Source organism: Cnephaeus nilssonii (assembly GCF_951640355.1).
Source record: "Cnephaeus nilssonii genome assembly, chromosome: 3".
NCBI lineage: Eukaryota > Metazoa > Chordata > Mammalia > Chiroptera > Vespertilionidae > Cnephaeus > Cnephaeus nilssonii.
The window spans coordinates 23,735,854-23,763,543 of record NC_137074.1 but is presented as its reverse complement, the minus strand read 5'-3'; the positions used below and the strand labels follow the sequence as shown (position 1 = coordinate 23,763,543).

At 46.5% G+C, this 27,690-nt stretch overlaps 1 protein-coding gene and 1 pseudogene across 3 annotated transcripts in view; one reads left to right on the top strand and one right to left on the bottom strand.

Moving 5' to 3' along the window:
• Positions 1–25,361, top strand: part of LOC307095607 (caspase recruitment domain-containing protein 8-like) — a 44,566-nt gene extending 19,205 nt beyond the window's left edge. The window contains exons 6-17 of one of the 2 annotated variants that reach the window (XM_079764959.1): positions 1,373–1,417; positions 2,006–2,053; positions 2,220–2,266; positions 2,369–2,418; positions 2,690–2,907; positions 3,001–3,251; positions 5,571–5,705; positions 13,134–13,272; positions 13,961–14,014; positions 14,284–14,364; positions 18,398–18,661; positions 23,862–25,361. In XM_079764959.1, the coding sequence (XP_079621085.1) occupies positions 1,373–1,417; positions 2,006–2,053; positions 2,220–2,266; positions 2,369–2,418; positions 2,690–2,907; positions 3,001–3,251; positions 5,571–5,705; positions 13,134–13,272; positions 13,961–14,014; positions 14,284–14,364; positions 18,398–18,661; positions 23,862–23,872 (1,343 nt within the window). In that variant the 3' untranslated portion in view covers positions 23,873–25,361. Of the gene's footprint in view, positions 1–1,354; positions 1,418–2,005; positions 2,054–2,219; positions 2,267–2,368; positions 2,419–2,689; positions 2,908–3,000; positions 3,252–5,570; positions 5,706–13,133; positions 13,273–13,960; positions 14,015–14,283; positions 14,365–18,397; positions 18,662–23,861 lie in introns of both variants that reach the window. The other variant, XM_079764958.1, reaches the window with a different exon arrangement.
• Positions 19,903–21,562, bottom strand: LOC307096888 (histidine--tRNA ligase, cytoplasmic-like; annotated as a pseudogene). Its single transcript has one exon. The product of its transcript is annotated as a histidine--tRNA ligase, cytoplasmic-like (transcript).
• Positions 25,362–27,690: the final 2,329 nt, after the last annotated feature.

Sequence of the window (27,690 nt, the reverse complement as noted above, 5' to 3'; positions counted from 1 at the left end):
TTGAGGAATTGCTGAGTGCGAGGCACAGCCCCTAATTATAATTAATTTTCCCAACTTTGTGGGGTGGTATTATTTTAATCCCTATTTAACAGATGAGGAAAGTGAGGCACAGAGAGATTTAGTAACATAACTAGACAGCCCAAGCTCATGTAACCAGTGGCCAGTGTAGATAATAGGAAATCCAGTGCTGTTCCCTTTCATGGTACACTAGAGGCCCAGTGCACAAAATTTGTGCACTTGGGTGGGGGTGGGCTCCCTCAGCCCAGATTGCGAGAGGGTGCAGGCCAGGCCGAGGAACCCCACCAGTGCACGATTGGGGTCAGGGAGGGACGCGGGAGGTTGGCCAGCCAGGGAGGGACCATAGGAGGGCTCCAGGGCATGTCTGGCCCATCTCACTCAGTCCCGATTGGCTGGACCCTAGCAGCAAGCTAACCTACCAGTCGGAGTGTCTGCCCCCTGGTGGTCAGAGCAGTTGAGCGGCCTTAGCATATCATCAGCATATTACACTTCAATTGGTTGAATGGACGACTGGACACTTAGCATATTAGGCTTTTATTATATAGGATTTCTGGTATTACGGAATTCTGGTCACTCAGGAAATAGGCATTGAATACTTACCAGGCCCTAGTGATAACAGTTCTGAAGCTTACATTCTAGTGGGGAGAGAGCCAGGCAGCAGACACACTGAACTGCAGGTGCCAGGTCGGGGGTGGGGGGGGGGGGTGGGGAGGATGCTGAAGGGAAATGAAGGGGGTAGAGTGAGTGCATCAGGCAGGCCCTGTTTCAGGGGGGCCAGTAGGACAGTGCTCAGGTAAGGTGACCCTGAGCACACACCTCAAGGGTGTGAGAGAGTGAGCAACGAGAATATCTGTGGGAGGAGATAGGACGTGCAAAGGCCCTGAGTCAGGAGTGTGCTTTGGGGTGGAGAAATGGTGGGGGGTGTGGTGGTGGTGGCGGTGGTGGTGTTGGTGGTTGTGGTGGTGGTGGTGGTGGTGGTGGTGGTGATTGGAGGGCAGTCAGGGCCCAGAGGTGGGCACCTGGGTCTTGTCGAGTCTGGAACCACGTGGAAGGAGTCTGTGTGCTAAGTCAGAGAGCCTTACAAACTGCCTCAACTCAGATTCCAGTTTATGCCTGAAATCAGATGTTAACCCCTTTCTCCCTTCCAAGCGCGTCCCTCCCTAACGCTGACAGCCTAGAGGGCTGGTGCCAGCCAAGCCTTCTCTGGGGAACAAGGCCTCCTGCTCAGTTCCTGCCTCCGGTCAGCCTTCAGGAGGGGCCGAGTGCTCTGGTTGAGAAGCTGGTGGGGGGAGGGGGCGGGAAGGAGGAGATGGTTCGAGAGCACCTGTGCCCTAAGCCCTTCTTGTCTCCACAGATGGGGAACTGGGAGAGGTTTCCGCCGAGGGCGCTTCCGCTCCGGGTAAGAGCGAGGCAGCGTGCTGCCCTCTTATTCTGTCTGATTCACCCCGCCGTCTCCGTGCAGAACTGTCAGGAGGATGCGGGGATAAGGTTGAGGGATGCCGAGAGCAGTGGCTGCTGCATAAAAACGTCAGATAAAGAGTTATGTGCTCAAATGGGGTGCGTTGAAACTTGTCACGTTCTAACTTATTTCCATGCATTACCAGGGTCGGGGAACGTCTGGCCCGCGGGCCACGTAAGGCCCACAAAATCATTTGGTCTGGCCCTGCCAAGGCATTAGGGATGAGTTAATCAAATGCTTGACCCAATAGAGCAGGCTGATTTTTAAGCTGATAATTTTGTATGACCCAGGAATGATGTTATAAATATCCAAAGGGCCCTTGGCAGAAAAAACGGTTCCCCACCCCTGCCTGAGACCTGCAGTGGGATTCTCAAATATGACAACATTTCATGTGTCATTGAATCAACACACAGGGACAGTTAAAATGTGTTGAAAGTTCCTGTTGGCTGTGAAGCTGAAGGGGTGTGTTTAGTAGGAGATTTACCCCGTGATTGACTTGTGCCAATAGATGTGTGACATCTTTTACAGCTGAAGGATGGGGAGACAAGGATTCACCCAAAGATCATTTTAATTCAGGTATGAACTTCAGTTTTCCAAACATTATTTTAAATATCATTATTGCTGAGGGGCGTATATACCTTTGAATTTTATAATTGAGCATATTACACATATTTATTTAAAAATTATTATTTGAAAATGCCGATCACATTCCTATAAGTAAAACTTTGTCTCTGTTATTTAGAATGTATTAAAATTGAACCTCACTGTCAACACTGTAATGCTGAAAATGTAAGTATCTTTTAATTATAGAATATGACTCTCTATTTTGTTTTATTTAAGAAAACACTTAATTATATGTTATTTATTTATTACATATGTATTTTTCTCCAGAAACACAATGAACAAGTGACCCCCAGACTCCTTTCCGGGGGACAGTTTTTGTAAGTAATTGTGAATACAGGAGACGTAGTATTATCAGTAATTCAATTTTCTGCATAAACATAACGCCAATTAGGGGAGACATAAAATAGCATCACTAATGTCATACATTTTATGTAATTACCTGGATTGTTTTCTTTGATAATGATGCTTCTTTAAAATGCACAGTTTCCTTAATGCTTTTGAGTGAAATTAAAAATGTAAATAATTGTAAGAAGTCTTCTCCCAACCGAACATTGAGACTCAGCAGGTGTTCTTGTCTGTCCAACACAGGCTGAAGGTGGACACGGAGGGAGTGTACGAGTGCACGGAAACTGGCCTGATCTTTGAAGTTAACAGGAAAGTTGACATCAAGTATTGCATTTTGTCCTGGAGCAAATACGCAGACCTGGTTGTCAAGCCCTGGGCTGTCGGGGGACCCATGTTTGATGTCAAATGTGACCCAGCCTGTCTTACCTCCATCCAGTTTCCACATTCCCTCTGCTTGGGTCGTAAGTACTTGTTTGCTAAAATGTTAATGATGGCGTGTATGTGTGCAACCCCTGTAACACCTGGACCACTCATGTACCTTCATGTTTTAACAGGCCATGATGCCAATATGACATTCAAAGTCTTACATGTTAAAAATTCCGAGGCCTCGTTAGAATGCACTGTGGATCATTCTGCGACCCACGTCAAATGGCACGTGAGCTCTCTTTCTCCTGTGGGACCTGTTATTCAAAGCGAAGAAACATTATACCACCATGGGGCTGTGATTCTGTACAAAGTCATCGACCAGAATCCATCCTTATCTTTCCGGGTGTACATAGCAACCAATAACGAGTCCTTCATCAAGGTAAAGCCAATAAACATGAATAATGAATGTTCGGTTCTTTGTGTTCAAACATTACACCACGTGTAGGTGTGGGTCCTGTCCCTGTTAGGTGCCCCCCTTTGGGTCTAATTTGGCACTTACCTACAGAGGTTATGATGTCAGTGCCTGGGTGTGCCCCGAGTCCTCGGATCCATGGAGTATGGTTGTCTATACACGTAAAGGGCATCACTAAGACAACAGATGGGGAGGTAGCTCTTCAGGGGCGGGGTTGGCCTAGGCAAGCAGGCCTAGCCTTTAGAGGGTTGCCTGATGGACAGCCGAGGCGGGAGACATCTGGGGTCTTTGGGTCCAGAATAGGGCGACTTGAGATTTCTCGTTGGCCTAACGCTCCTCAGATACGATGGGCCTCCCAGGTTAACTCATTAAACGCAGAGCAATGTTTTGGATAAAAAATTGTCCTATGGTTCGTGGCCTCAACATTCTGTGTTTTATGGCAGCAAATATTCATGAATCCCCTGTTGCGGTGAGGGAAGAGGAGGGAGTTTGGGTATATTCATCGTAGTTCAGTTTTCCAGGATGTAGAATAAGGCTGTGATATTGAGCCCATTTTCTGAACTAAATAGATTAGAATAGTGGTAATTGAATGTCCTTTCATACTTTTCGCCATTCTCAGTGCACTTGTAATGGCTTAGAGGTAAGTGGAGAACAAATAAACGAAGTAGACAGATAAAACAGTGCCTTGAAATTATACTTTCAGATCTTAGATCAGGGTTTGACCTAAGTAATGTAAGCATTAAAAAACAAAACAAAAAATTAGGCATTAGATCTGAAGTGTACTATACTAATTGAGGAGTTCTAGTTTGAATTACAGAATTTATATCAAACTATATACTCCCAGTGGTTTAGGTTGTAGTATTTCCTTGACTTTAAAATTAATCATACTGATTATAATTAGCAATATGTATGAAAGTTTAAACACTTTATAGTAAGTAATATAGGCTTTTAGTTTCTTCCTAAGAAGGTAAGCCTGCTTTTTGTAATCTCATTAATGATAACATGTTCAATTGGGAAAAGCTAGTTTTCAAAATGGTATAAAAACAATACCATCTAAAGTATAATTAGCATAGCTTTGGAATAAATACTATTATTTAATGAGCTTTGTATTTTTTAAAAAAATTTTTTTGTTCAAAATAATAAAGGTTTAGTTTTTACAGCAAACCCAAGGTGGGTTGGTTGATTTCTGGGCAACTTTAAAAAGAAGTTTTTATTGATTTTAGAGAGGAAGGGAGAGGGAGAGAGAGAGAAGAACATTAATGAAGAGAGAGAATCATCAATGATTGAGCCCACAACCTGGCCATATGCCTTGATTGGGAACCGAACCAGTGATCTCTTGGTTCCTGGGTTGACATTTAATTGCTGAGCCACACCCAGCTGAGCTGGGCAGCTTTTAAAAAAAATAAATTTATTGGGGTGACATTGGTTAATAGGATCATGTAGGTTTCAAGTGTACATTTCTATGATACAAGATCTGTGCCCACCACCCAAAGTCAAGAACTTTGTGTTTTTAAAAGTAAATTCATTTGACTAAAAGGGCATTTTCCGTGCTTGCTGGGAAGCTGGGTGAGAAGCAGTCCTGTCAGCAAATGGAGAGGAGGAGCCACCGGACAATAGGGCGCACGCACAGCGCAGGCAGGAAGCCCTTTCTGGCAGATGTTTTATGTTTGCATTCTTCTTCGTGGGATTTTTTTTCCTATGTAGGAAAAGGTTTCCTTGACCTTTGCCTACAGGAAACCCACATTTCATGTCAGCTGCACAGCTGCTTTACCAAGGGAACCTGGGCCAAAGGTTGCTTTAACCTCTTGGGGGCCATTTGAGCAATACATACAAAATTAGTGTCCCCTCCAGGGGGGTAGTTGTGACAACCAGCTGGAAACGAAGTGCTGAGTAGAAACAACTTTGAGTAAACTGGAACCGAGTCCTAAAACAGTTGCTTTCCATCCCCATGGTGGGCATCTAACGAGCACAGATGTATATGCTGGTGCTAACTTAAGTTTGTCAGGTTCTCCAGAAGCAAGTCTTTGGTGCCCCGCAGGCTACCTGTGCTGCTTTTAGCTGTCGGGCTTTTACAGAAGGATGTTTGGAGACGTAGGAGCCCACGGTGCAGACTGAAGGAGCCTGAGCTTCAGCATTTCTTCTGGGAGCACCGAGGAAGTCACTCGGGCCGGCACTTGGGAGGAGGAAATGAAGAACCTGCAGCCTGGCCCTGCACGGCTAGGTCTCTTACAGCTCTTAGAGTTGTTGCTGGTGCATTTCACAACCAAAACCTATTTCCATCTTTAGGATATTGCCAAGGCTGTCAAGCACTCCTCTAAGAAATTCATGAAAATCGACAAGCCTCCTGTGTGCCTGAAGTTACTGCAGAATGGGAAGAAGTACAGACTGGTCAGCGAACCGGAAGCCGACATCACCCCTGAGGTACATATTTTATACACCAACCTGGAGTGTAATAACAGGGAGGGATGGATATTTCTTAGCTATGGTATTTTGAATCCATTAAAATGGTGAAAAGGAATCCATTTTGTTCTCGTTTTTTGTTTCCTACTTACACGAAAACAGTTGTCTTGCTAATCTTGTAGCTTATTACAAAGATGCTTTTTTTTTTTTTTAAATCCTCACCTGAGGATATTTTTCCATTGAAAAATTTTTAGAGAGAGGGTAAGACAGGGAGAAATATTAATGTGAGAGGAACACATCGATTGGTTGCCTCCTGCATGAGGCCTGACCAGGGCCCGGGCCGGGGAGGATCCTGTATGTGCCCTTGACCGGAGTCGAACCCAGGACCCTTTGGTCCATAGGCCGATGCTCTACCCACTGAGCTAAACCGGCTAGGGCCCAAAGATGCTTTGAATTTAAGGATTAGTCTGCAACCATTGCAAAGATAGATTAGCCGATCACTTTCCCTTTTAAAGGGTTTTAAATTTTCTTGCATGTTTCATTAAATTCTTCAGTGTTAGCATCAAAGGAATGAAAAACTCAAGTTTTATTTTAAGTTACAGAGCATTTAAGGTTAATGGAAAGGAATTGCTAACAAGGGAGTTTGGGCTTTTCTTACTGGAAGGCATTTGAAAAATAGTTATGGGAACATATTGCCATTTTGATTTAAACTATTCGCTGTACACACCATGGCATTTGTAAGTGATTTCAGTTTCTCGTAAATGACTGAGTTATTCTTTAAAACGTATTTTCATTATGTGCTCTGAATGTGTGCCATAGCTTATCTAGCCTAGCCGTCTGTGTAGAAATTCCTTTTGAACACCTCTCTCTGTTTCTTTTATAGTATACGAAAGGTCGAAAACATGTTTTGATCTTATTATATTAAAATAGGAAGCAAGAGAGAGCTAATTGTAATGATCGATGTTGCATTATTCTGTTGTATTATCAGGGGCCTCGTGCTCTTTGGAGCAATCAGGTTGTCAGTTTTCTGTAACTTTGGAACACAGACCATCTTATTTTATTTCCAAGGCTCTCTTTGCACCCATGTCCTTTGAGCCTTACGACAGTGCAGCTGTGGAAACTAATGTGCAGAGCAGGCATGTGATCAAATCGCACACCTGGGCAGCAGGAAGCCTGGCCCCGAGCCCCCTCTGCCCTTGGCTCCTAATGCCACGGTCATATCACGGATTCTGATCAAGCCCTAGCAGACGGTACCTCCAGTCAATGACAAGACGCAGACTGCAGCCTTGTCCGGAAGGTGCAATTCGATCTGGAGGGTTTGCTGAGGACAGTGATTCTTGGCCTTCGCTGCATGATGGAATTCCTGAGGAGCTTGAAAGAAGTCTGTGGCCTCCAGAGGTCGTGACTTACTGCTCTGGGAATGGCCTGGGCTTCGGGCTTGTGAAAGCTCCCACGGTGACTGTGATGTGCCGCCAAGGTTAAGAGCCACGCAGAGAGGGGATAACGCATAGTGAGTGCGTGGGTCTGCCCAGAAAGAGACCGCCATGGTCCCACAAGGCTTTTCTTACAAAGATGATGGTGGCTGGGGACTTATTATTTTTTTTTTTTTGATTGATTTTAGAGAGGAAGGGAGAGGGAGAGAGAGATAGAAACATCAATGATGACAGAGAATCATTGATCGGCTGCCTCCTGCACGCCCCCTACTGGGGACTGAGCCCGCAACCCAGGCATGTGCCCTTGACCAGAATCGAACCTGGGACCCTTCAGTCTCCAGGCTGATGCTCTATCCACTGAGCCAAACCAGCTAGGGCTGGGGACTTTAAATAGTCTAGTTCTGTCAGGAGCTGCGTGTGCTCTCTTAACCAAATTTCCGGCATTTAAAAACGGGGATAATCTCCCAGGATTGCTCAGAGGGTCGTATAAGTGGTTTGGGGGGCACTCTGAAATTTGTAAAACTCTGGGTAAATCTGAAGGTGTTCTTATGCGTTTTATACCATTCATGATTTCTTTAACTGACATTTGTGAAGAGTGACTATTCCAAGTAGGCCTGGGATAAGAGCTAAGAATGAAAAAAGCCAGTCAGTCATGAGCTTTTCCCTCCAAAGACACCAGCGTAGAGGGAGAAATGCTGCATTTCTGTAAAGAGGTAATTTTCACATAATGCGGTATTACCATTGAGATGGGTGCAAAGTGCAGAGGGCTTTCAGGAAGGTTCCCACGTGGTGACATTTGGTTTGGGTTTGGAGGGTGAGGGAATCACTGGGGGAGGGAACAGCAGTGCCTAAGTGAGGGGATGGATGTGCAGCAGGGCTTGGCATGGGGGTCGTTGCAGGGAGGGGAACACACAGGGCTTTGGGGAGAGTGGGGCCAAGGGAGGGCGTTATCTTCGCTTTATGGGCCCTGGAGACCCTTTGAGGATTGTGAGGATAAAGCTAGTGATTTGGAATGGAAGGGGAGAGGGGCCGGTCAAAGCCGTTGGTTTATGATGGCAAGGCCCGGGGTGATTTGGTGATACAAAGGCAACGAGATGCTGCGGGTTGTGTTTTAGATTCACCACAATAAGGTGAAGCTCGCAATAAAGTGAGTCACAAGTGTTTTGGTTTCCCAGTACATATGAAAGTTATGTTTATACTATATTATAGTCAGTATTAACTGTGCAATAGTATTATGTCTAAAAAAACCAATGTACAGTCCGGCTGGCGTGGCTCAGTGGTTGAGCATTGAGTTATGAACCAAGAGGTCATGGTTTGATTCCCGGTCAAGGGCACATGCCTGGGTTGCAGGCTCTTCCTCAGTGTGGGGCGTGCAGGAGGCAGCCGATCAATGATTCTCTCATCATTGATGTTTCTATCTCTCTTTTCCTCTCCCTTCCTATCTGAAATCAATAAAAATAAATAAATAAATAATGTACAGACTTAATTAAAAAATACTTTCTTGCTTAAAAAATGCTAACCATCAGCAAGTCAAAATGTTTTTGCTGGTGGAGGGTCTTGCCTCAGTGTTGATGGCTGCTGAATGGTCAGGGTGGAGGTTGCTGAAAGTTGGGGTGCCTGTTGTCTTAATTTTTTTTTAATATATATTTTTATTGATTTCAGAGAGGAAGGGAGAGGGAGGGAGAGATAGAAACATCAATGATAGAATCATCCATCGGCTGCCTCCTGCACGTCCACTACTAGGGATTGAGCCCACAACCCAGGCATATGCCCTTGACTGGAATTGAACCTGGGATCCTTCAGTCTGCAGGCCAACGCTCTATCTACTGAGCCAAACCAGCTAGGGCTAAGTTTTTTAAACTAAGACAATAATGAAGTTTGCCACATAGATTGATTCTTCTTTTCATGAAAGATTTCTCTGTAGCATGCAATGCCGTTTAATAGCATTTCACCCACAGTAGAACTTCTTTCAAAATTGGAGTCAATCCTCTCAAACCCTAGCACTGCTTTATAATGTAAGTTTATGTAATATTCCAAATCCTTTGTTGTCATTTCAACACTCTGCACAGCATCTTCACCAGAAATGGATTCCATCTCAAGGAACCATTTTCTTTGTTCATCCAACTTGTCATTTGTTAAAGTGTTCTCATGAGATTGCAGCAATTCAGTCACATCTTCTGGCTTGTCATTTAATTCCACTTCTATTGCTATTTCCACCGTACCTACAGTTACTTCCTCCCCTGAAGTCTTGAACCCTCAAAGTCATCCCTGAGGGTTGGAATCAACTTCTTCCAAACTCCGTGAATGCTGATATTTTGACCTCTTCCCAGGAATCATGAATGTTGTTAAATGGTATCTAGAATGATGAATTCTTTCTGGGAGGTTTTCAATTTATTTCCCCCGGATCCATCAGAGGAAATCACTATCTATGGCAGCTATATCCTTAGGAAATGTGTGTGTGTGTGTGTGTGTGTGTGTACACACACATACTAGAGGCCCGGTGCATGAAATTCATGCAAGGGCAGGGTCCTAGGCCTGGCCAGTAATTAGGGCCGATCTGTGGGGTGGCTGGCGGAGTGATAGGGGGGCTCCGGCTGGCACCCACCTTGGTTAGCCTGAGGCCTGTGGGCTGGGGGCAGCTCCTGTGTTGAGCATCTGCCCCCTGGTGGTCCGTGCATGTCATAACGACCAGTCGTTCCATCAGTCATTCTGCTGTTCGGTCGATTTGCATATTAGGCTTTTATTATATAGGATTAGAGGCCCAGTGCACGAAATTCGTGCATGGGGGTGGGGTGTCCCACAGCCCAGCCTGCACCCTCTCCAATCTGGGACCCCTCGAGGTATGTTCGACTGCCTGTTTAGCCCCGATCCTGGTGGTGATCCCTAAATGGGCAGTCGGACATCCATCTCACAATTCAGTACTACTGGCTCCCAACTGCTCGCCTGCCTGTCTGCCTAATTGCCCCTAACCGCTTCTGCCTGCCAGCCTGATCACCCCCTAACCACTCCCCTGCTAGCCTGATCGACACCTAACTGCTCCCCTGCCAGCCCGATTGCCCCTGTTCTCCCCTGCAGGCCTGGTCCCTCCCAACTGCCCTCCCCTGCTGGCCTGATTGCCCACAACTGCCCTCCCCTGCAGGCCATCTTGTGGCGGCCATCTTGTGTCCACATGGGGGTGGCCATCTTGTGTGTTGGAATGATGGTCAATTTGCATATTACCTTTTTATTACATAGTATATACATATACATACACACACACACACACACACATATATATACATATATATATTTTTGTTGTTGTTGTTAATCCTCACCTGAGGATATTTTTCCATTGATTTTTAGGGAGATTGGAAGAGAGAGGGAAAGACAGAGAGAAACATCATTGTGAGAGAGACACATCGATTGGTTACCTCCCAAATGTGCCCTGACCAGGGCTTGGCCAGGGAGGAGCCTGCAACCGAGGTATGTGCCTTTGACCAGAATCAAACCCGGGACCCTTCGGTCTGCAGTCCAAAGCTCTTACCTGCTGAGCCAAACCCTGGCTAGGGCAGGAAATGCATTTTTTACATAATAAGACTTGAAAGTAGAAATTACTTCTTGATCCATGGGCTGCAGAATGGGTGTTGTGTTAGTAGGCATGGGAACATTAATCTCATTATGCATTTCCATCTTTTGTTGTTTCAATACTTTTGTTGTTGAAAGTATTACATATGACCTCTATTTCCCCCATTGACTCCAGCCCGCCCCTGTATCCCCCCTGTCCGCCCCAGGCCTTTAGCACCCCACTGTCTGCGTCCATGGGTATGCATATATGCATTCAAGGTCCCTGGTTGATTACCTCCCACCCACCCATCCTCCCCCACCTTCCCTCTGAGATTCCATACTTGAGTGGCAATATTTTTAAAGGAATCTTTTTTTTTCTGAGCAATAAGTCTCAACAGTGGACTAAAATATTCAGTAAGCCATGTTGTAGTCAGCTGTGCTGCCTTCCAGGCTTTGTTGTTCCAGAGCACAGGCAGGGTAGGTTTAGCATAATCCTTAAGCGCCCCGGGATCTTCAGAATGGTAAATGAGCATAGGCTTCACTTTCATGTCACCAGCAGCATTAGCCTCCAACAAAGGAGTCAGCCTGTCCTTTGAAGATTTGAAGTCAGGCATTGACTTCTCCTCTCTCGCCATGAAAGTCCTGATGGCATCTTCTTCCAGTGGAAGGCTGTTTTGTCTACATTGAAACCTGTTGTTTGGTGCGGCCACCTTCATTAATTATCGTATCTAGATTTTTCTGGATAACTTGCTGCAGCTTCTAGATCAGCACTTGCTGCTTCACCTTGCACTTTTATGTTATGGAAATGGCTTCTTTCCTTAAACCTCTGCAGCTTCCTCACCTCTCTCGGCCTTCATAGAATAGAATAGAGTTAGGGTCTTGCTCTGGATTAGGCTTTGGCTTAAGAAAACGTTGTGGCTGGTTTGGTCTTCTATCCAGAACATGAGAACGTTTTCCATATCAGCAACAAGGCTGTTTCACGTTCTTAACCATTCGTGTGTTCACTGGAATAGCATTTTTAATTTCCATGAAGAACTTTTCCTTTGCAGTCACAACTTGACTAACTGTTTGGTGTAAGAGACCTTGTTTTTGGCCTGGGTTGGCTTTCAACATGCCTTCCTCACTAAGATTTCAAGTTTTTTATTTAAAGTGAGAGATGTATGACTCTTCCTTTCATTTGAACATTTAGAGGCCATAGTCGGGTTATTAATTGGCCTATTTTCAATATGGTTGTGTCTCAGGGAATAGGGAGGCCCGAGGAGAGGGAGAAAAGTAGGGAAACAGCCAGTTGTTGGAGCAGTCAGAACACATACATACTTACCGATTAAATTCGTGATGCCCCAAAGCAATTATAATACTAACATCAAAGATCATGATTACAGATCACCATCGCAAATCATAATAATAAAAGGCCAAGAGGCGTCACGACCAAAACGACCAAACGACCGGTCGCCATGAGGTGGCATTGACCATCTCAGCCCGGGTCTGGTGGGTGGCGGTGGCGGCTGGAGCAAAGCAGCCCGGGTCCTGGGTACCGGAGGGAAGCCGGTGCCGGCAGCCAGGGGAAGGAAGGCCTATTCTTGCACGAATCTTCGTGCATCGGGCCTCTAGTATAATAATAATGAAGGAGTCTGAACTGTGAGAATTTCCAAAACGTGACACAGAGACACGAAGTGAGCAAATAAATGCCTTTGGGAAAATGGCGCCAGTAGGGTTGCTACAAACCTTCAGCTTGTAAAGAGCGTAATATCAGTGAAATGCACTAAAACAACGCACGGGTTGTACTTTTTAAAAAAAATGCATTTCTCCCTCCAGGCTCGCTAGGCAGCCTGGAGAGGAACAGCGGAGGTGTAAGGCAGGAGGCGGCTGTGTAGCGGTTAAGAGCGCACACTTTGGCGTCAGAAGGTGTGGGCGCACATTAAATTCTGCCACTTCCTACATGTGAAGTTGGACAAGTTAATTTGCTTCTCTGAGATTCGTTACCCGTAAAATAGCAGAAAGAGGGCTTGGTGGGGGAAGGTGTTCAGTGAGGAAGTGTGGGTAAAACACGCAGCATAGTCTGTACCTGTTGTTGAATCTGTTCCATCCAGATTGCGTGGCATGATCTAAGCCAGAGAGGGTGAGGAAGTTCAGACGCACTGACGAAAGGGCGGCTGGTGGGTGAGCACGCGTTCCAGTTTGGGAACAGGAAGCATGAAATCAGGAAAGGGCTGAAAAGTTAAGCTTTAGGAAAATGTAGCAGGAAAGGAAGTTGGAGTGAGGGGGGCCTAGAAGCCAGAGAATAAGAGGGTGTTTGATTCAGGAATGGGATTTCCGGGGCCAAGGTGTCGGTGAGCATTCAAGTAAGCATTAACCTATCCAACAATTATCATCATTTGTTATTTTTGACACCCATTGGCGACATTTTGTCGTCAATGAGTGAATACAACTTTTCCATGAAAAAAAAAAAAATCACTTTTTTTTTTTTTTAAAGGAAATTGAATTTGTGGATGGTTCCCTTTTAAAACTGAAAAGTTACATTGAAGTTTATTTGGAGCAACCAATGGAGTTTAAATTACTGTTGGTCGAAATGGATTCCGACGAGATTGTGTGGAAAGCGAAACTGAGAGAATGTAAGTGTTTTGTATCTTAAAGGAAAGCTGGTGTGTGGGTGGTGGGGGTGGGAAAGCAAATAGAGTAATTGTCCCGTCAGCATAACATTTAAAGATCCGGTGGAGGGAAAGGCGCCGCTCCTGGGACAGAAGTGCGGCCCTGGTTCCCAGGCACCCACGTCCAGGTCCTGGGGGTCAGTGGGTGGCTCAGCGCGTCTGTGGAGACTTCAGACAGTGGGGGGAGTTGGCCAGTGGAGTGTTGTTTTCTTACCGTTCTGAGGTTTGGATCTCAGATATTTTAGGGGTATTGTGACATGCCCTGGATGTAGCTCTGCGTTTTGGCTGACTGCGTGTCTCATTGGCTGACTCTGCCTCTTTGGTCTTCAACGGATAGTTCCCGCTCTCTGCGATTACAGCGCTGCTGGGGGGCCCCATTCCCCCTGTGTCCCCCCGTTCAAATTCTTGGGGCTGGGAAGCCCTCTGACAGCGCCCCCCCTCCCCTTTAACATCCTCTCCTGCTCATTATTTATCTCAAAAATTCAAGCCCAGTGCATTTGTGCACATACCAAGTGAAACCCCAAACTCATATGTGAACTTCAGAGAGGTTGCCAAGACCCTAGACTAGAGCTTCACACACTTTCACAAGTTGATTTCTTGAATTCTGATTTCATACCAGTTTTTCTAAGTGATGCTTTCTGTACTTTAACAGGTGACTGGGTTCAACATGATCAGAGTCAGAACGTTTCAAAAAGCAGCACAAGTGGTAAGTGCTGGTAACTGGACAGTAAGCGAGTTGTGCCCACTCTGTGTCCCTCCCATCCGCTAGGATTTGTATTTTGCTGCGCCGAGGTGGTGGCATTATGGATCTGTTAAGTGCTCTGTAACTCTATTAATCATCTGAACAATCTTGGAATCCATTTTCAATTGTTTTCTACCTCAATGATGACTCTTTTTAAAAAAAAAAAAAAATCCAGATTGAAGGTAATAAACATGATGGAAAGCAAACTTGTTGATTCTTTTTTCTTTTTTAAGGTAAAAGGCGACGTAAAATAAGTAGCACTCTACCTGAAGAGGAGGTCAATGCTAAAAGAATGAAGCAGGTTGACACTTCAGGTTTGTAACACTGTCCTCAGTGGCCATCAGTTATTTCCCTGGGCTCTCCCGTCGATGTTCATCCATCACACATGCTCTTGGATCGGTGTTCCTAGCGCCACACCCAGTTGTGGGCGCCTGTGTCCCAGCGCCTTGCCCTCGGGCCTGGATAAGGGTCTCCTTGGCCTGCCCTGGCCTATTTTCCCAGTTGAGTCCCCTCTTCTCCCCTTCACTCAGGAGAACTGTGAGGTAGGGGGTTCCTTGCAGTCCTTGAGGGTAGGGCCATACCTGTCCATCTTTACATTTCCCGTAGCACTGAGCATGGAGCCTCGTGTAGGAGACAGTGAGCATTGCTTGAATGAATGGAATTGTGAATGTCCATGTGTGCTGTGCGTTCATTGGCTTCACAGTTTTTAGCTATTTCCGGGTAAAGCACCTCCAGTTCAGTCATTAGAGGCAGGTCTCAACTTAGTGTCTTTCAACTAAATGGCAGAGACCAAGGCTCAAAGGTTGTGAAAACACAATGGAGATTTAAAACATTTAACAATACTCTAAGGAGCCAGAAGATGGAATTCGTAGTTCAAAATGCAAGTCCAACGAGAATTCACAAATCTAAGTTTAAAAGCCCAGACTCAAATTATATGAGACAAGATCTCAAGCAGTTAGGAACCTCACATAAGTCTCCAAATTAACCCTTACCCCAATACCTTTCCTTTTACTATTATTGTAAGAAGGCATGAATCTATAAAAGCAGGCAAACTCTCTGTAAAATGAAATAAGGTATCTATCTTACACTTTCTAGAGCAGGAGACTGTGAGGATGACATGTGTGATTTTAATGTATATTGCTATGGAGATGTTTGTTATTTTTATCAAGTCAACACAAAAATAAGTGAGGCTCTGGAATTATTTTTAAAACCTAACTACATCGAGATACAATTTTTTCCAGTTCTATTGAGAAATATTTGACAGATAAAATTGTATATACTAAAGGGTACAACATGATGATTTGGTATATATGTACATTATGAAATATTTATCAATCAAGTTAACCTATTCATCACCTCATAGTTACTTTTTATCTTAGTGGCGAGAACATTTAAGACTTACTCTCTTAGCAAATTTTAAGTATATAATACTGTACGGTATTATTAGCTATAGTCACCATGCTGTACATTAGATCCTCAGAAATTATTCATCTTGTAACTGAGTGGGGCATAGTTTTTATTTGATTGATTTATAGGACAAGTTTTTCTTCTTTAAAAAATATGTTTTTATTGATTGTAGAGAGAGAGGAAGGGAGAAGGAAAGAGAGAGAGAGAAACATCGATGAGAGACAAACATCAGTGGGCTTCCTACTGCACGCTCCCTATGGGGAATTGAGCCCGCAACCCAGGCATGTGCCCTGACTGGGAATCAAACTGGTATCCTCTTGGTTCATGGGTCGACACTCAACCACTGAGCCACGCTGGCTGGGCAAGTTTTTCTGTTTCATGCAATTATTTGGCTATTTAAAATGAGCCCAGGTGGCGTGGCTCAGTGGTTGAGCATCAACCTATGAACCAGGAGGTCAGGGTTCGATTCCTGGTCTGGGCACTTGCCCAGGTTGTAGGCTCGATTCCCAGTAAGGGTTGTGCAGGAGGCAGCAGATCAGTGATTATCATCATTGATGTTTCTATCTCCCTCCCTCTCCCTTCTTCTCTGAAATCAATAAAAAAATACATATATTTTAAAAATATTAATAAATCTATACTAATAATAGAGGAATGTGCAAATTGTCCAGGATGCCATCACAGTAACAATAACGACTGAACAGCAGGCTGCATGGGGCAACAAGGCCGGCAGGGGAGTTAGTGAGGAACGATCAAGCGACTGAATTTCAGGCTGCGTGGGGCGATCAGACCAGCAGGGGGGTTAGTGAGGGAGGACCAAACAACTGAACAGCTGGCTGTGTGGGGCGATCAGGCCTGCAGCTGGAGCAGTTGGGGTGACCAAGCTGGCAGGGGAGGCAGTGAGGGGCGACAAGGCCAGCAGAGGGGGGCAGGTGGGGCAACCAGGCCAGTGGGGCGGGGGGGGGCAGTTAGGGACAACCAGGCTGGTGGGGGGAGGCAGTTAGGGGTGACCAGGCCGGCAGGGGGGGCAGTTGGGGGTGACCAGGCTGGCAGGGGGGCAGTTGGGGCAACCAGGCCAGCGGGGGGAGGGGGCAGTTAGGGATGAACAGGCCAGCAGGGGGAGCAGTAAGGGGCAACCAGGCTGGTGGGGGGAGGCAGTTAGGGGTGACCAGGCCGGCAGGGGGGGCAGTTGGGGGTGACCAGGCTGGCAGGGGGGGGCAGTTAGGGGTGATCAAGCTGGCAGGTGGGGCAGTTAGGGGCGATCAGGCAGGCAGGCAGGCAGGTGAGCAGTTGGGAGCCAGCAGTCCCGGGTTGTTGAGAGATCCCCGGGCTCGGGTCTAAACTGGCAGTCGGACATCCCCCGAGGGGTCCTGGATTGGAGAGCATGCAGGCTGGGCTGAGGGGACCGCGCCCCCTCTGTGCACAAATATCGTGCACTGGTCCTCTAGTAAATAAATAAAATAAAATGAGCTCCAATACCAAGTAGCTAGAAATAGAATCAAAACGATCACATGCACCCAGAAAGATTAAGGATTTTCAACTGTTTTGGAGTTGACAGTGTAGGATCTAAAATAAATTAATAAAGATTTCTCGTTTGTTTGTTTAGGTATTTCCTCAATATGATTTGAGATGTCCAGTCACTACCCTGGCAGTTTCAGACTCAGTATATCACTGTGTTGCTTTTAAAAGTATGATCATCTCTCAGCCCGAACAGAATTACTTTGAGATCTTGTTAAAATGTAGGCTCAGCGTGTGATACAATGAGTTTTGGGATGGTCTTGAAAACTTCCATCTAAATAGGTTCCCTGTGCAGTCGTTTTCATCGACAGGAGTCTCGAGAGCTAGGAGCAGTCGGCCATGTATCAGGAAACCACCAGAGGGCGAAGGCCTTCCTTAAGAACCCATTCTTCAGTCTAGAAAGTTAGAGAGAGGAAGCCGAAGTGGGAAAGGGTCCAAGCACAAATGTTAGATTCACATTAATAAGTTGTTGTCTTTGGAGCAGAGGTGTTGCAGCCCTGGAGGAGGGGCAGGAATTATTCTTCTTACCCCTCACTCCCTTCTCACGTCCTCCAGTATTTGTCATGAGGATCCTTACCCGGAACTCCGCAACCTGTGAGCTTGGCTGCATCATAGTACAAAGCGATCGTCGAACATCTAGTTTAATGATAGTGCTAATATTTTTATGGGGTCGGTGGTTTGCACTGGCAAATATATGCCCTTCCAAGATTATAACACTGCTTCTTGGAGATAACAGCTATTACAGATACCATCCGTGCCTTTCCTACGGGACGTGCTGTTCCCCTAGTGCCAGGAGATGGCGCAATAGAGACTTCGATGGAGACACAGAGGTGGGCAAGGGCAAAGCTGTATATTTTTCTTTTTGAGCCACATAAATTCTTTTTGGTATCTGAATTTTTTTATTCAAACCTTATTTGTGCTGTTTTGTGAAAGTCACATTTGTAATTATTATGAACATTATACCCCAGTTTAATGTTACTATATACAAGAGTTCCCTTTAGTTCTTAAGATACTTGGGAAAGCAAGGATTTTTTGGCATTTAAATATATTTTAAAAGCAGTTACAGTTACTACAAATATAGTCTCTCTCTTTTTTTAATCCTCACCCGAGGATATTTTTCCATTGATTTTTAGAGAGAGGGAAAGACAGGGAGACATATCGATGTGAGAGAAACACATTGATTGGTTGCCTCCTGCACGCACTCTGACCAGGGCCTGGGCCAGGGAGGGACCTGCAGCAGAGGTATGTGCCCCTGACTGGAATCGAACCTGGGACCCTTCGGTCCACAGGCTGACTCTCTATCCACTGAGCCAAACCGGCTTGGGCTAGTCTCTTTTCTAATAGGAGGAGAATATATTTTCATTGTAAGTAGTTACCAATGACTAAGTGTTGAGAGGAACTGCTGAATTCCCCATCTGCTTTTAGATGGAGCAAAGAGCCTGTTAACAGACGATCAGTTGATTACCCTTGCTGGGAAGTTGGGGAAGGAGTGGATAAAAATTGCCATTGTCAACCTGGAGTTGGACATCAGTGATATCGATGATATCCGGGAGAAGAATGAAAATGTGACGATTTGTAAGTTTTGGATGCTGAAGAAGTGGCAGGAGAAGGAGAAGAGCAACGCCACAGTCCAGAATTTACACAACTGCTTGAAAAACGTCTCAGCTGAAGTCCAGGATGTGCTGGAAGGTGAGCAGGAAATGGTCTGAAGTCATTGACTTGGAGTCAAGCTGTGTCTTTGTGAATAGTAGATTTCTACCATAAAATGTGATGCTTGTTTATTTATAAGTTTGGGCTCGGATTATTATGCAAATGCAGCAGTGAGCTAGTGGCCTGCCATAGCCTAAGTCAGTGCTCGGCAGACCGTGGCTGTTGAGCCACATGCGGCTCTTTGGCCCCTTGAGTGTGGCTCTTCCACAAAATACCACGTAACCTAATTAAGTTAATAACAATGTACCTACCTATATAGTTTAAGTTTAAAAAATTTGGCTCTCAAAAGAAATTTCAATCGTTGTACTGTTGATATTTGGCTCTGTTGACTAATGAGTTTGCCGACCACTGGCCTAAGTCATGATGATTTTTGCATGGAGTCAGAGGAAGGGGTTCAAATCCCAGCTCAGGTGCTGGCTAGCTTTGTGACTAAGCAAATTTTTTATTTTTTTTAAATATACTTTTATTGATTTCAGAGAGGAAGGGAGATAGGGAGAGAGAGATAGGAACATCAGTGATGAGAGAGAATCATTGATCGGCTGCCTCCTGCACACCCCCTACTGGGGATCGAGCCCATAATTGGGGCATGTGCCTTTGACCGGAATCGAATTGGGGACCCTTCAGTCTGCAGGTCGACACTCTGTCTACTGAGCCAAACTGGCTAGGGCTTTTTTTTTTTAGAGGTTGAGATATTTTATTGCACCTTTGGTGACTGGTTGTGGGGAGCAGTCCCTCCTGGTGTAGCACCCTGTAGAGGAGGCCATCTCAGGCCGGTCCCTGTAGCCTAGGAGCCAGGCTGGACTGAGCCCCCTGGGCTTCCTGTGGACAATGGCACCGTAAAATTCCCCGTGATTATCAATAAAATCATCACAAAGGCTTGGTTTTGACTGCTCTTCAGGTTTCCCGCTGGAAGTGTGCGAAGAGGTTGAAGGACGCAGGCAGTTTTGTCTTAGCCCAGTGATGGCGAACCTCTGACACGCGTATCAGCAGTAAATATTTAGTTTTTGGTTTATTAAATACAACTATATATAACAATTATACATTTATGTTATTTAAACTATAAATATCGTGAAATAATGTTTTTTCCTCAAAGTGACACACTACCCGAGTTATGCTCAGTTTTTTGGCGAAGTTTGACACACCAAGCTCAAAAGGTTGCCCATCACTGTGACTTAGCCTTAAATAGTGCCCGCCCACTTTCCTCTGATAGTTTGCTCCGCTCAGCAGGTGCAAAGGGGCTGGCTCCTTTCTCTTTTTGATTTCCTTCACAAGGTCTTCTCTTCGGACACCCACCTCTTCTCTGCTGGCCACTGAAGGGAGCTTGATGACCCCATCCCGAGCTCCTGCTCATGGATGATGGGAGGCCTGCCTCCTCACAGTACCCCAGCTGGCTCCGTGACTTTGGGTTTTTCTTGTAAAGCAGCTCAGCTTTCTTGACCCCGGCACCCCACAGCTCTGAGACGAGCTTCAGTCTCTCCTGCAGCAACTTCCGTGCGGATGCTACAGCCCCTGTGTCTCTGTGGTCCATACCTTCTCCTTCCACACCTCTGGCCTCTGCTTCACGATGGAGAAGATCCGCTCCACACCAGTGCTGAGCCCCACACATGGCACCTTGCACCCTTTGGGGTCAGACAGGCCCACCAGCCCATCAGAGCGCCCTCCCGCAGCCACACTGCCCACACCAGGGGCTCGTCCCCTGCCCGGGCTGCGGTCTGTAGCAGCACCGCCTCATAGACCACCCCGGTATAGGAGTCCCGCCCTCGGGCAAGGCCCAGGTTGAAGGAGATCTTGTCAGCAGTGCCAAACAGGGTCAAGTACTTAAACAGCAGCTTCAGGTCTCCCAGGCCCTCCAAGGCCTGCTTGTTTTGAGAGAGTTTAGGATCCTGGCGCAGCTGTTCCACCAGGGATACCCGACCGTGCTGCTCGACCATGACATAGTCCCCAGTGCGGTCAGCCACCCCGGGTGCGACGCACTTCTCTCCCACCGTCTCGGTCTTTACTCCCTCCCGGGACACCTTGTCCAGTTTGTCCACTGACGAGCAGACGGTGCGGAACTTGCTACCAGGAACCACACAGATCGCAGACATCCCATCTAGGATGCCCCGATGGTTCACCTTGACCAGGAAGTCACCTATCTGAAGTGCATTCAGGATCTGTCACATGATCTTCAGGCACTCTGCATCAGGGACCCTGGGGTCAAATAGCCCAGCAATGCCAAGGTCACACTGGTAGAATTCCCGGTATTGGCCCGGGTCGTGGCTGGGTTATCCCGCCGATGTACTTTTGCTATGTGGTAGCGCGTATTGTTGGTCAGTTTATTCATTGCCAGTTATTGAGCAAAAGAAACAGAGAGGTCATAGCGAAGGGACAGCCGCTCCCCACCCTGGTGTTTCAGGTCATGAAGAAGCTTTAGAGTCTTCCCCATACTTTGCAGTCAGTCTTGCCTTAGTTTAAGCACAGGTGTATCAATTATTTGTGCACCTTGGCGCTTGAAGCACCTGATGATTTTATCCAACACCTTCTCCCGAACTGCCACCTGCCGGGGATTGTAGTCCCTTGCTCCTTGGGGGATTTTGAGCACAAACCTGTGTTTCCCTTCCTCAGGCCCCCGCTGTGGCTGTGCCTTCATTTTCAGCAGTTTTGCCACCTCCTCCTCGGTCTGCTCAGTGCCGGCCTTCTGCTGTTTCAGCTCCGCACATGCTCTCCCTGAAGTCGCACCAGCTCCTCCAGCGCACGCTTTGCCATACTGGCCTCAAACTGGAGAGTACAAATTCGTGACCTAACTTTAAGCCCCTTTGTCCCCATCTGCCAGATGGATGCAAATACTTCCAAGTCCTGGTCTATTGTGAGGACAAAAAAAGGTCATGCATGTAAGGCTATAGGCAGCTGGCCGGTGTGGCTCAGTGGTTGAGTGTCGACCTATGAACCAGTAGGTCACAGTTCGATTCCTGGTCAGGCCACGTGGGGGTTGTGGGCTCGATCCCCAGTGGGGGGCGTGCAGGAGGCAGCCGATCAATGATTCTTATCATTGATGCCTCTCTCTCTCTCTCTCTCTCTCTCCCCCCCCCCTCCCTCCTTTCCTCCCTTTCTGAAATCAATAAAAATATATTGAAAGCTTCAGGCAGGTAGTAAGGCTCTGTAAAGAATAGATAAGAATGTCATTGTGGTACTTGAGACAACTGGTAGCACTGAGCCTGCTGGGCCTTCCCGGGCGCTGAAGCAGTGCTCCAGGAGTCCACTGGGTGGCACTATTGAACCTCAGTTGGCAAAGAGGGGAAGGTGAGTGGGCGAGGCCAAAGGGAGTTGTTCCCGGTCTCAATCCAGAAAACCACAGGGTTCCTTCCTTTGTTTTTAAGCACTTCTTCTTCTTCTTCTTCTTTTTTGTGGTTTTGATTTCGTTATATCCAAGATCAAACCAATTCAAAACGTTGGTTATTCTATATTGTTGCCATAGTTAACAAATACAGGGTTACTTCTCAGAAACCTCAGTAAGTCAGAGAGAGGTTTTTATTTGAAATGCTATTTGAATTTTTATTCCAAAAAGGATGTAAAGTGTATACACGCCCTGAAAGTTTCTAAGCACTCACTGACCCCTCAGGATGCTTTCAGGGGTGGTGGGCAAGGGTTCTGAACTCCCCCAGGAGCCTTGGGGTGCAGAAGCCTCACGCAAATAGAATGGCTAGTTTCATTGTCGAGGTTTTCATTCTTATTCTTGGCTGTGTTGAAATTCTGTGGATTACTGAGGCCCACGTGCGGAGATCTCATTTGCATGTAGGCGCTGTGGACAGCAGCGGCCACACGACTGTGATAACATCCATCTCAAACCCTTTGTAACAAGTTGTTATCTTGTGTTGTTTGTTTTTATCGGCTCCTGACCTCACTGACACCTGATTTGCTGATACATTAGAAATACAAAAGGGCTTGTGACATTTTTTGGCAGTACAGGGATGGTAAACACTGGCCCAATCTCATTAAATAGGGGAAAAAAATCTGTCCGTTAAAAACAAACACCCGCCCCCCCAAATTTACCAATATTCTATGCCCTCCTGAAGCCAAAACACCTGGTTAATTGGCTGAATTTTGTATTTTTATCAGGCTATTTCAGTATCTTATCGCCTTTACATTGCAGTGGATTCTCTTAAGCTCAGGAAACGCAGCAATGAAAGGTTCAAGTCAGTGATGGGTGGGCAGGCTAAATCGCCATCTCGGACGGTGATTACCGAAAGTGGAATTTATGTACGGAAAAGAGGATGGGGAAGAGCTGCACAGCACCGAGCCCGGGGGTATTGGATCGATGAGGGCAGCATGAAGATACTTAGGACAGGGGAACGAGGAAGGGCCCCGGAGAAGCAGCAGGAGGGCCCGGGCTGGGCCGCCTTGGCTCTCTGGGAGGTCAGAGGAGAGGGGGCCTTGGAGACAGGTTCAGGGGGTGAGCCCAGGATGAGCTGCCACTGCCCGTTGCTCCCCTGGTTGCAAATATCATGGGTCCCTTAGAGGATGGGGGACACATACATGTGGGGGAAGGAGAAGGGGGAGGAATGGCATGGGCCTGCTCCTTGCAGGGAGAGCATGCACTGGGTCCTTTGTCCTGAGCGTAGCTATCTCTGTCTTGCAGGTGGAAATCTTAGGGGAGGCCTCAGGGGAGGGTCTTCGTAGAATATTCAGCAGCTTTTCAGGGTGGCGGTCTCCACCTTTTCAGGCAGTGGGTCCGTGCAGGGCAGGGGGTCTTTAGTTAGTGCAGCCGTGGTGCCATTTGTCTGGTTTTGCTGCTTTTCTGGGCCTGGAGCTGAAATACAACTGAGGCCTAGATGTTATCTCTAGGGAGGTAAAGGTCAGGGGGTATAAATCACATGACCAGCGATATGAAAGACCCAGGGCCCACACCGTGTGACCAGCGACATGTGAGGGGAGGACAGGTTACCCTGGGGGCGAGGTTCTTGTTTTCCCAGTTTGGCCCGTTGCTAGGCAGCCGGGGCCTCCTGGCCTGGTGAATTTCCATTCCTAGACCATCATCCTTGCTCTGCTCATGTCTGTCTAACAAACAGCTCCCAGGAATTCCTTTTTTTCTTTCCCCACAGGTTTCTTTTTTTTTTTAATAGACAAGTGATTTTATCTCAACACTTGCCCCATTTTTCCCCTTAATGAATCTCTAAATTTGTTTAATTCTTTGTTTTGTCAGGTTTCTTATAGGCAGCACGAGATTTGGAAGATGAACCGAAAAAGGAAGCCTCAGGAACTTTTTATCTGCAAAGCACCATTTCACCTGGTCATGGGGTATCGGCTTAATGCGACCTTGACCCTAGTCTCTGGAAGCAACTTCTCCACAGCCCGCCACTCCGTAGCTCACACTATCCAGGGGCAAAGAGAATGTAAAATTTTGGAAAACTTGAGGAAGAAAACACCTTTATAATATCAAGATTTTTTTCTTTTTTCTTTTTTTGACACCTCCTGCTCACACCATCCCACCAGCTCCCCAACCCAAACAGATATCATGACAAAGGGTGCTTAAAACAACTCAACTCAGGCAGGTGAGAAATGTGGTAATATTCTTTTTTTGGAGTAGTGTGGACTCTGACATTCTTACCAAGTGTTTGGAACATTTTTAGCAATTACATGGTGGTGCGCTTCAACTCGCACCGATTTAGTTTAGCTTTCATCGGGTTGACATTAATAACGAAGAGAGGTTCCCGTTCTCTCAGCCTCCACACAGACACGCGTGCCCCTGGGTACGATGGATCTTTCCACGTGGGATCTAATTTCTGCGTCTCACATTACTAACCTCTCGGGTTAGTGGCCCGTTAAACCAATCATGCCGCCTGGTCCCGGAGCGATTAGAACGGAATGCCACCCTCTCCCCCCATCGGAGCGTTGATAAGCTCGCTCACAGGTGATCTCCTCGCCTTACCGGGCAAGTTCAGCTGGATCCGTTGTCAGAGTTGCTGTAAGTTTCATCAGCCTTCTGAAATCGCCGGGCCAAGCACTACCCTTCTTGACTGTTACCCTGGGATCATTTACTTTGGGGGTTGGGGTGGGGAGCGCCGCTCAGAAACGGCCTCCGCAGGACCACGGGAAAACCGGCATCTCTCTTCTTGCAGAAGACGCGCCCTCGGGGACAGTGGGTCACATTGGCTCTTGAAAATTGGTGACGTGTTCGTCCGTGTTCTGTGTGTGTAGATATTGTCACTCTTCCAGAATCATGCCTGTGGTGATTAGCATTTTGGATATGTTTTGTTAACTTATTGGAAGACACTATAAATTGCCCTTAGTCTTCTGTCGTCATTAGCTGGAGAGTAAAATGAATCTCAATGAATTAAGCAGAGGGACACACTTTAACTATTGTTTTGCCTGTGAAGAACAAATTTACTTTATAGGGAATAACGTATTTTTAACTGTCCGGGATCCTGTGGAATTCAAGTCAGTGTCACTTTAATGAGTTTTTTTTTGTTTTTTGTTTTTTTTTAAATTGTACTATATTTTAGGAAACACGTGGAGTTTTAACATTCAGAAGTGTAAACTACTTAAAGGACTTGAATTTTTTAAATGTGTATTATTTTTTTATAAGTTGTTTTTCCAAGAAAAGCATAATTGCAGAGGTGCTTTGTATATCAGCTGGTTTTCTAGCCATTTTCATACTATGGATGAAGGGAAGAAAAATAAACCTGCATTTATTTGTACAGCGCACATGGGCCTCCCCAGTGTTCTTACTTCCTTACACGTGGTGTCTGATAGCATTGGGCTCCTCGGTTGCTATTGCTGTGACTGGATGTTGGCTGGTTTTGTGCCCAGGGGTCCAGGTCTTGGGGAGAGGCTGAGTGAGTATACCCCTCTCCCGCCGCCCCCCCCCCCCCGCCCCCGGTGCCGGGACCTAGTGCACCCAGAGTTTGCACAGGTCTCACTCCAGGGATGCTTTAGAGCTTCCTCTCCACCCCTGGCCATGGGAAGGTGTGCTTTTATTTTAAACCCGGTGGATCTGTATTAGTTCCTCACCTGTGCGGCTCTCTAATGGGATTGTTCTGCACATTTGGAACCCATGTTATTTCATTGAATTTCTTTAGGGCAAAAGTTTCCTCCCCGGCTTTGTCATGCGGAGGCAGATTTTCACTCCGTTTTCTAAGGAAGCCACTGTGGTTGCCTTTGTCTGAACGTCCTGTCACGAGGCGGTGGTTCCAGCAGCTGTCCCAAGGCCTTGGGTGAAGCAGGGCACGGCTGGCCGAAGTGCAGGTCCCAGCCGGGTAGCCTGGATGTTGCTGCCGGCCTTGCTCTTTTCCATACAGTTTTAGCATTTCTGATAACGGCCCTGTAGCTGCTGGAACTAAACTAGAGGCCCCGGGGTTGAATTCTGAGCTCAGGTTCCAACGTTCTTCCTGCTTCTCCACCGAGACCTCCGGGGACTGAGATCCAGTCTGTCCCAACCACGGTGTCCATCACAGTGTCCATCTGTCTTTCCGAGTGGGACAGCCTGCAGGTGGCCAGCCATCGGCCTTCCGTGGAAGCCCATCCTTGCTGCTCGCTGTGACCTCTGGCCTGAGCCTCGCCTATAGACAGGGCACGCTCTCCGCAGTGACAGCAGTGTCGTATTGTCGAGCGAGTTGGAAAAGCTAAAGGATGGTTTCGTTCCCTGAGAAAACCTAATGGCAGGGAGGAGCTTGGAGGAGTTCAGTGAGTGTGGACTTTTCCTTGGCTGTAGAGGCCGATTGTGAAGGGAAATCTCACCTGGAACCTGCACTGGCCAAGCATTCAGAAGTGGCGCTGCTCTGGCCGGGGGCACTCCTGGGGGCTACTGAGGGGTTACTAGGGAGCCCTGCCCACCCCGACCCACTCTTGTCCGGCAGTGTGGGGACCAGCCGCTGAGATAAATGATCGTCTGGGGGTTTGTTTCTAACACACCTGCCACGGGAAACGATCATGTTCCAGTTCACCAGGGTGGCGTGCTGGCACGTGGTTTCTGATAGTAACCACATAATCCCAAACGGTGGATTAAGTCAACAGGCTTAAGAATTTGGGAAACTCCTGTCTGTGAGTCACTCATGGGTCATTCCAGATTATGGAGGAATCTCTAAAGAAAAGAAGGTAGGTGATGGGGTCTAGCTTTACCAAAGATTTCTATCAAATGGGGTAAGAATCTGAAAAATGAGTAATTTGCCACACGGATGAGGACATGGGGTGGCCAAACCCATTTCCCTCACTGTTCACAGGGATCTGAACTGGGATCTGGTGGGAGGGTCACATGAGGATGTGGGAGGGGGTGCGGCGGCAGGGGGGGGCACTCTGAAATAGTTTGTTCCCAAGGGCACAATATGATTATCAGAGAACTAAAATGATGTTATTCCATCAGGTGCATCTTTTAAAATTCACATGGTTTAGAGAATTAAAAAGATGGAATTTAATATTTGGGTCATTAAGAGCACTTCTCTTAAGCCAAAGCAAGGCAATTATCCATGTGGTTCAGGCAGAAGTTCTATATAATTTAAAGCAAATGGAGAATTTTTCTCATTGTAATTTAGAAACAACTTCCCCCTGCGGGCCCAAAGGGTCATGAAAATTAGAATAATTTAACTAGAAGGCCTCTTAATGATGCTTTTCCCAGTTGGAGGGTATTATTATGTATTTGTCTAGTGCACAGTATGTTATAGGGCTGTGGCTAGCAGGGAAAAACATTCTCCTGTGTTTTAGATTCAGATGTTGAACAAAAATAAAGCGACTCACTCGAGGACTCAGCATTAAAATGTATCTAGCCTAACCAGGCTCCCTTAAAGTAGGCGATTAAAGTCATTAGGAAATGGGTAAGAACATTGCCACAGTCTTTCCAGGGTAATTCTGTTCAGATTTCATCAGTGTTTCCAGTTTCCCCACCATGTGTATTTCAACACTGAAAGCACTCCAATTACATTAGAGAAATATGAGAATTACTTTAATTCCATCATTTTATTTTTAGAACATCAGATATTTCTCAAATCCATTTGAAAATAAATATTTTAATAAATAGGACATAAATAAATATAACTTAG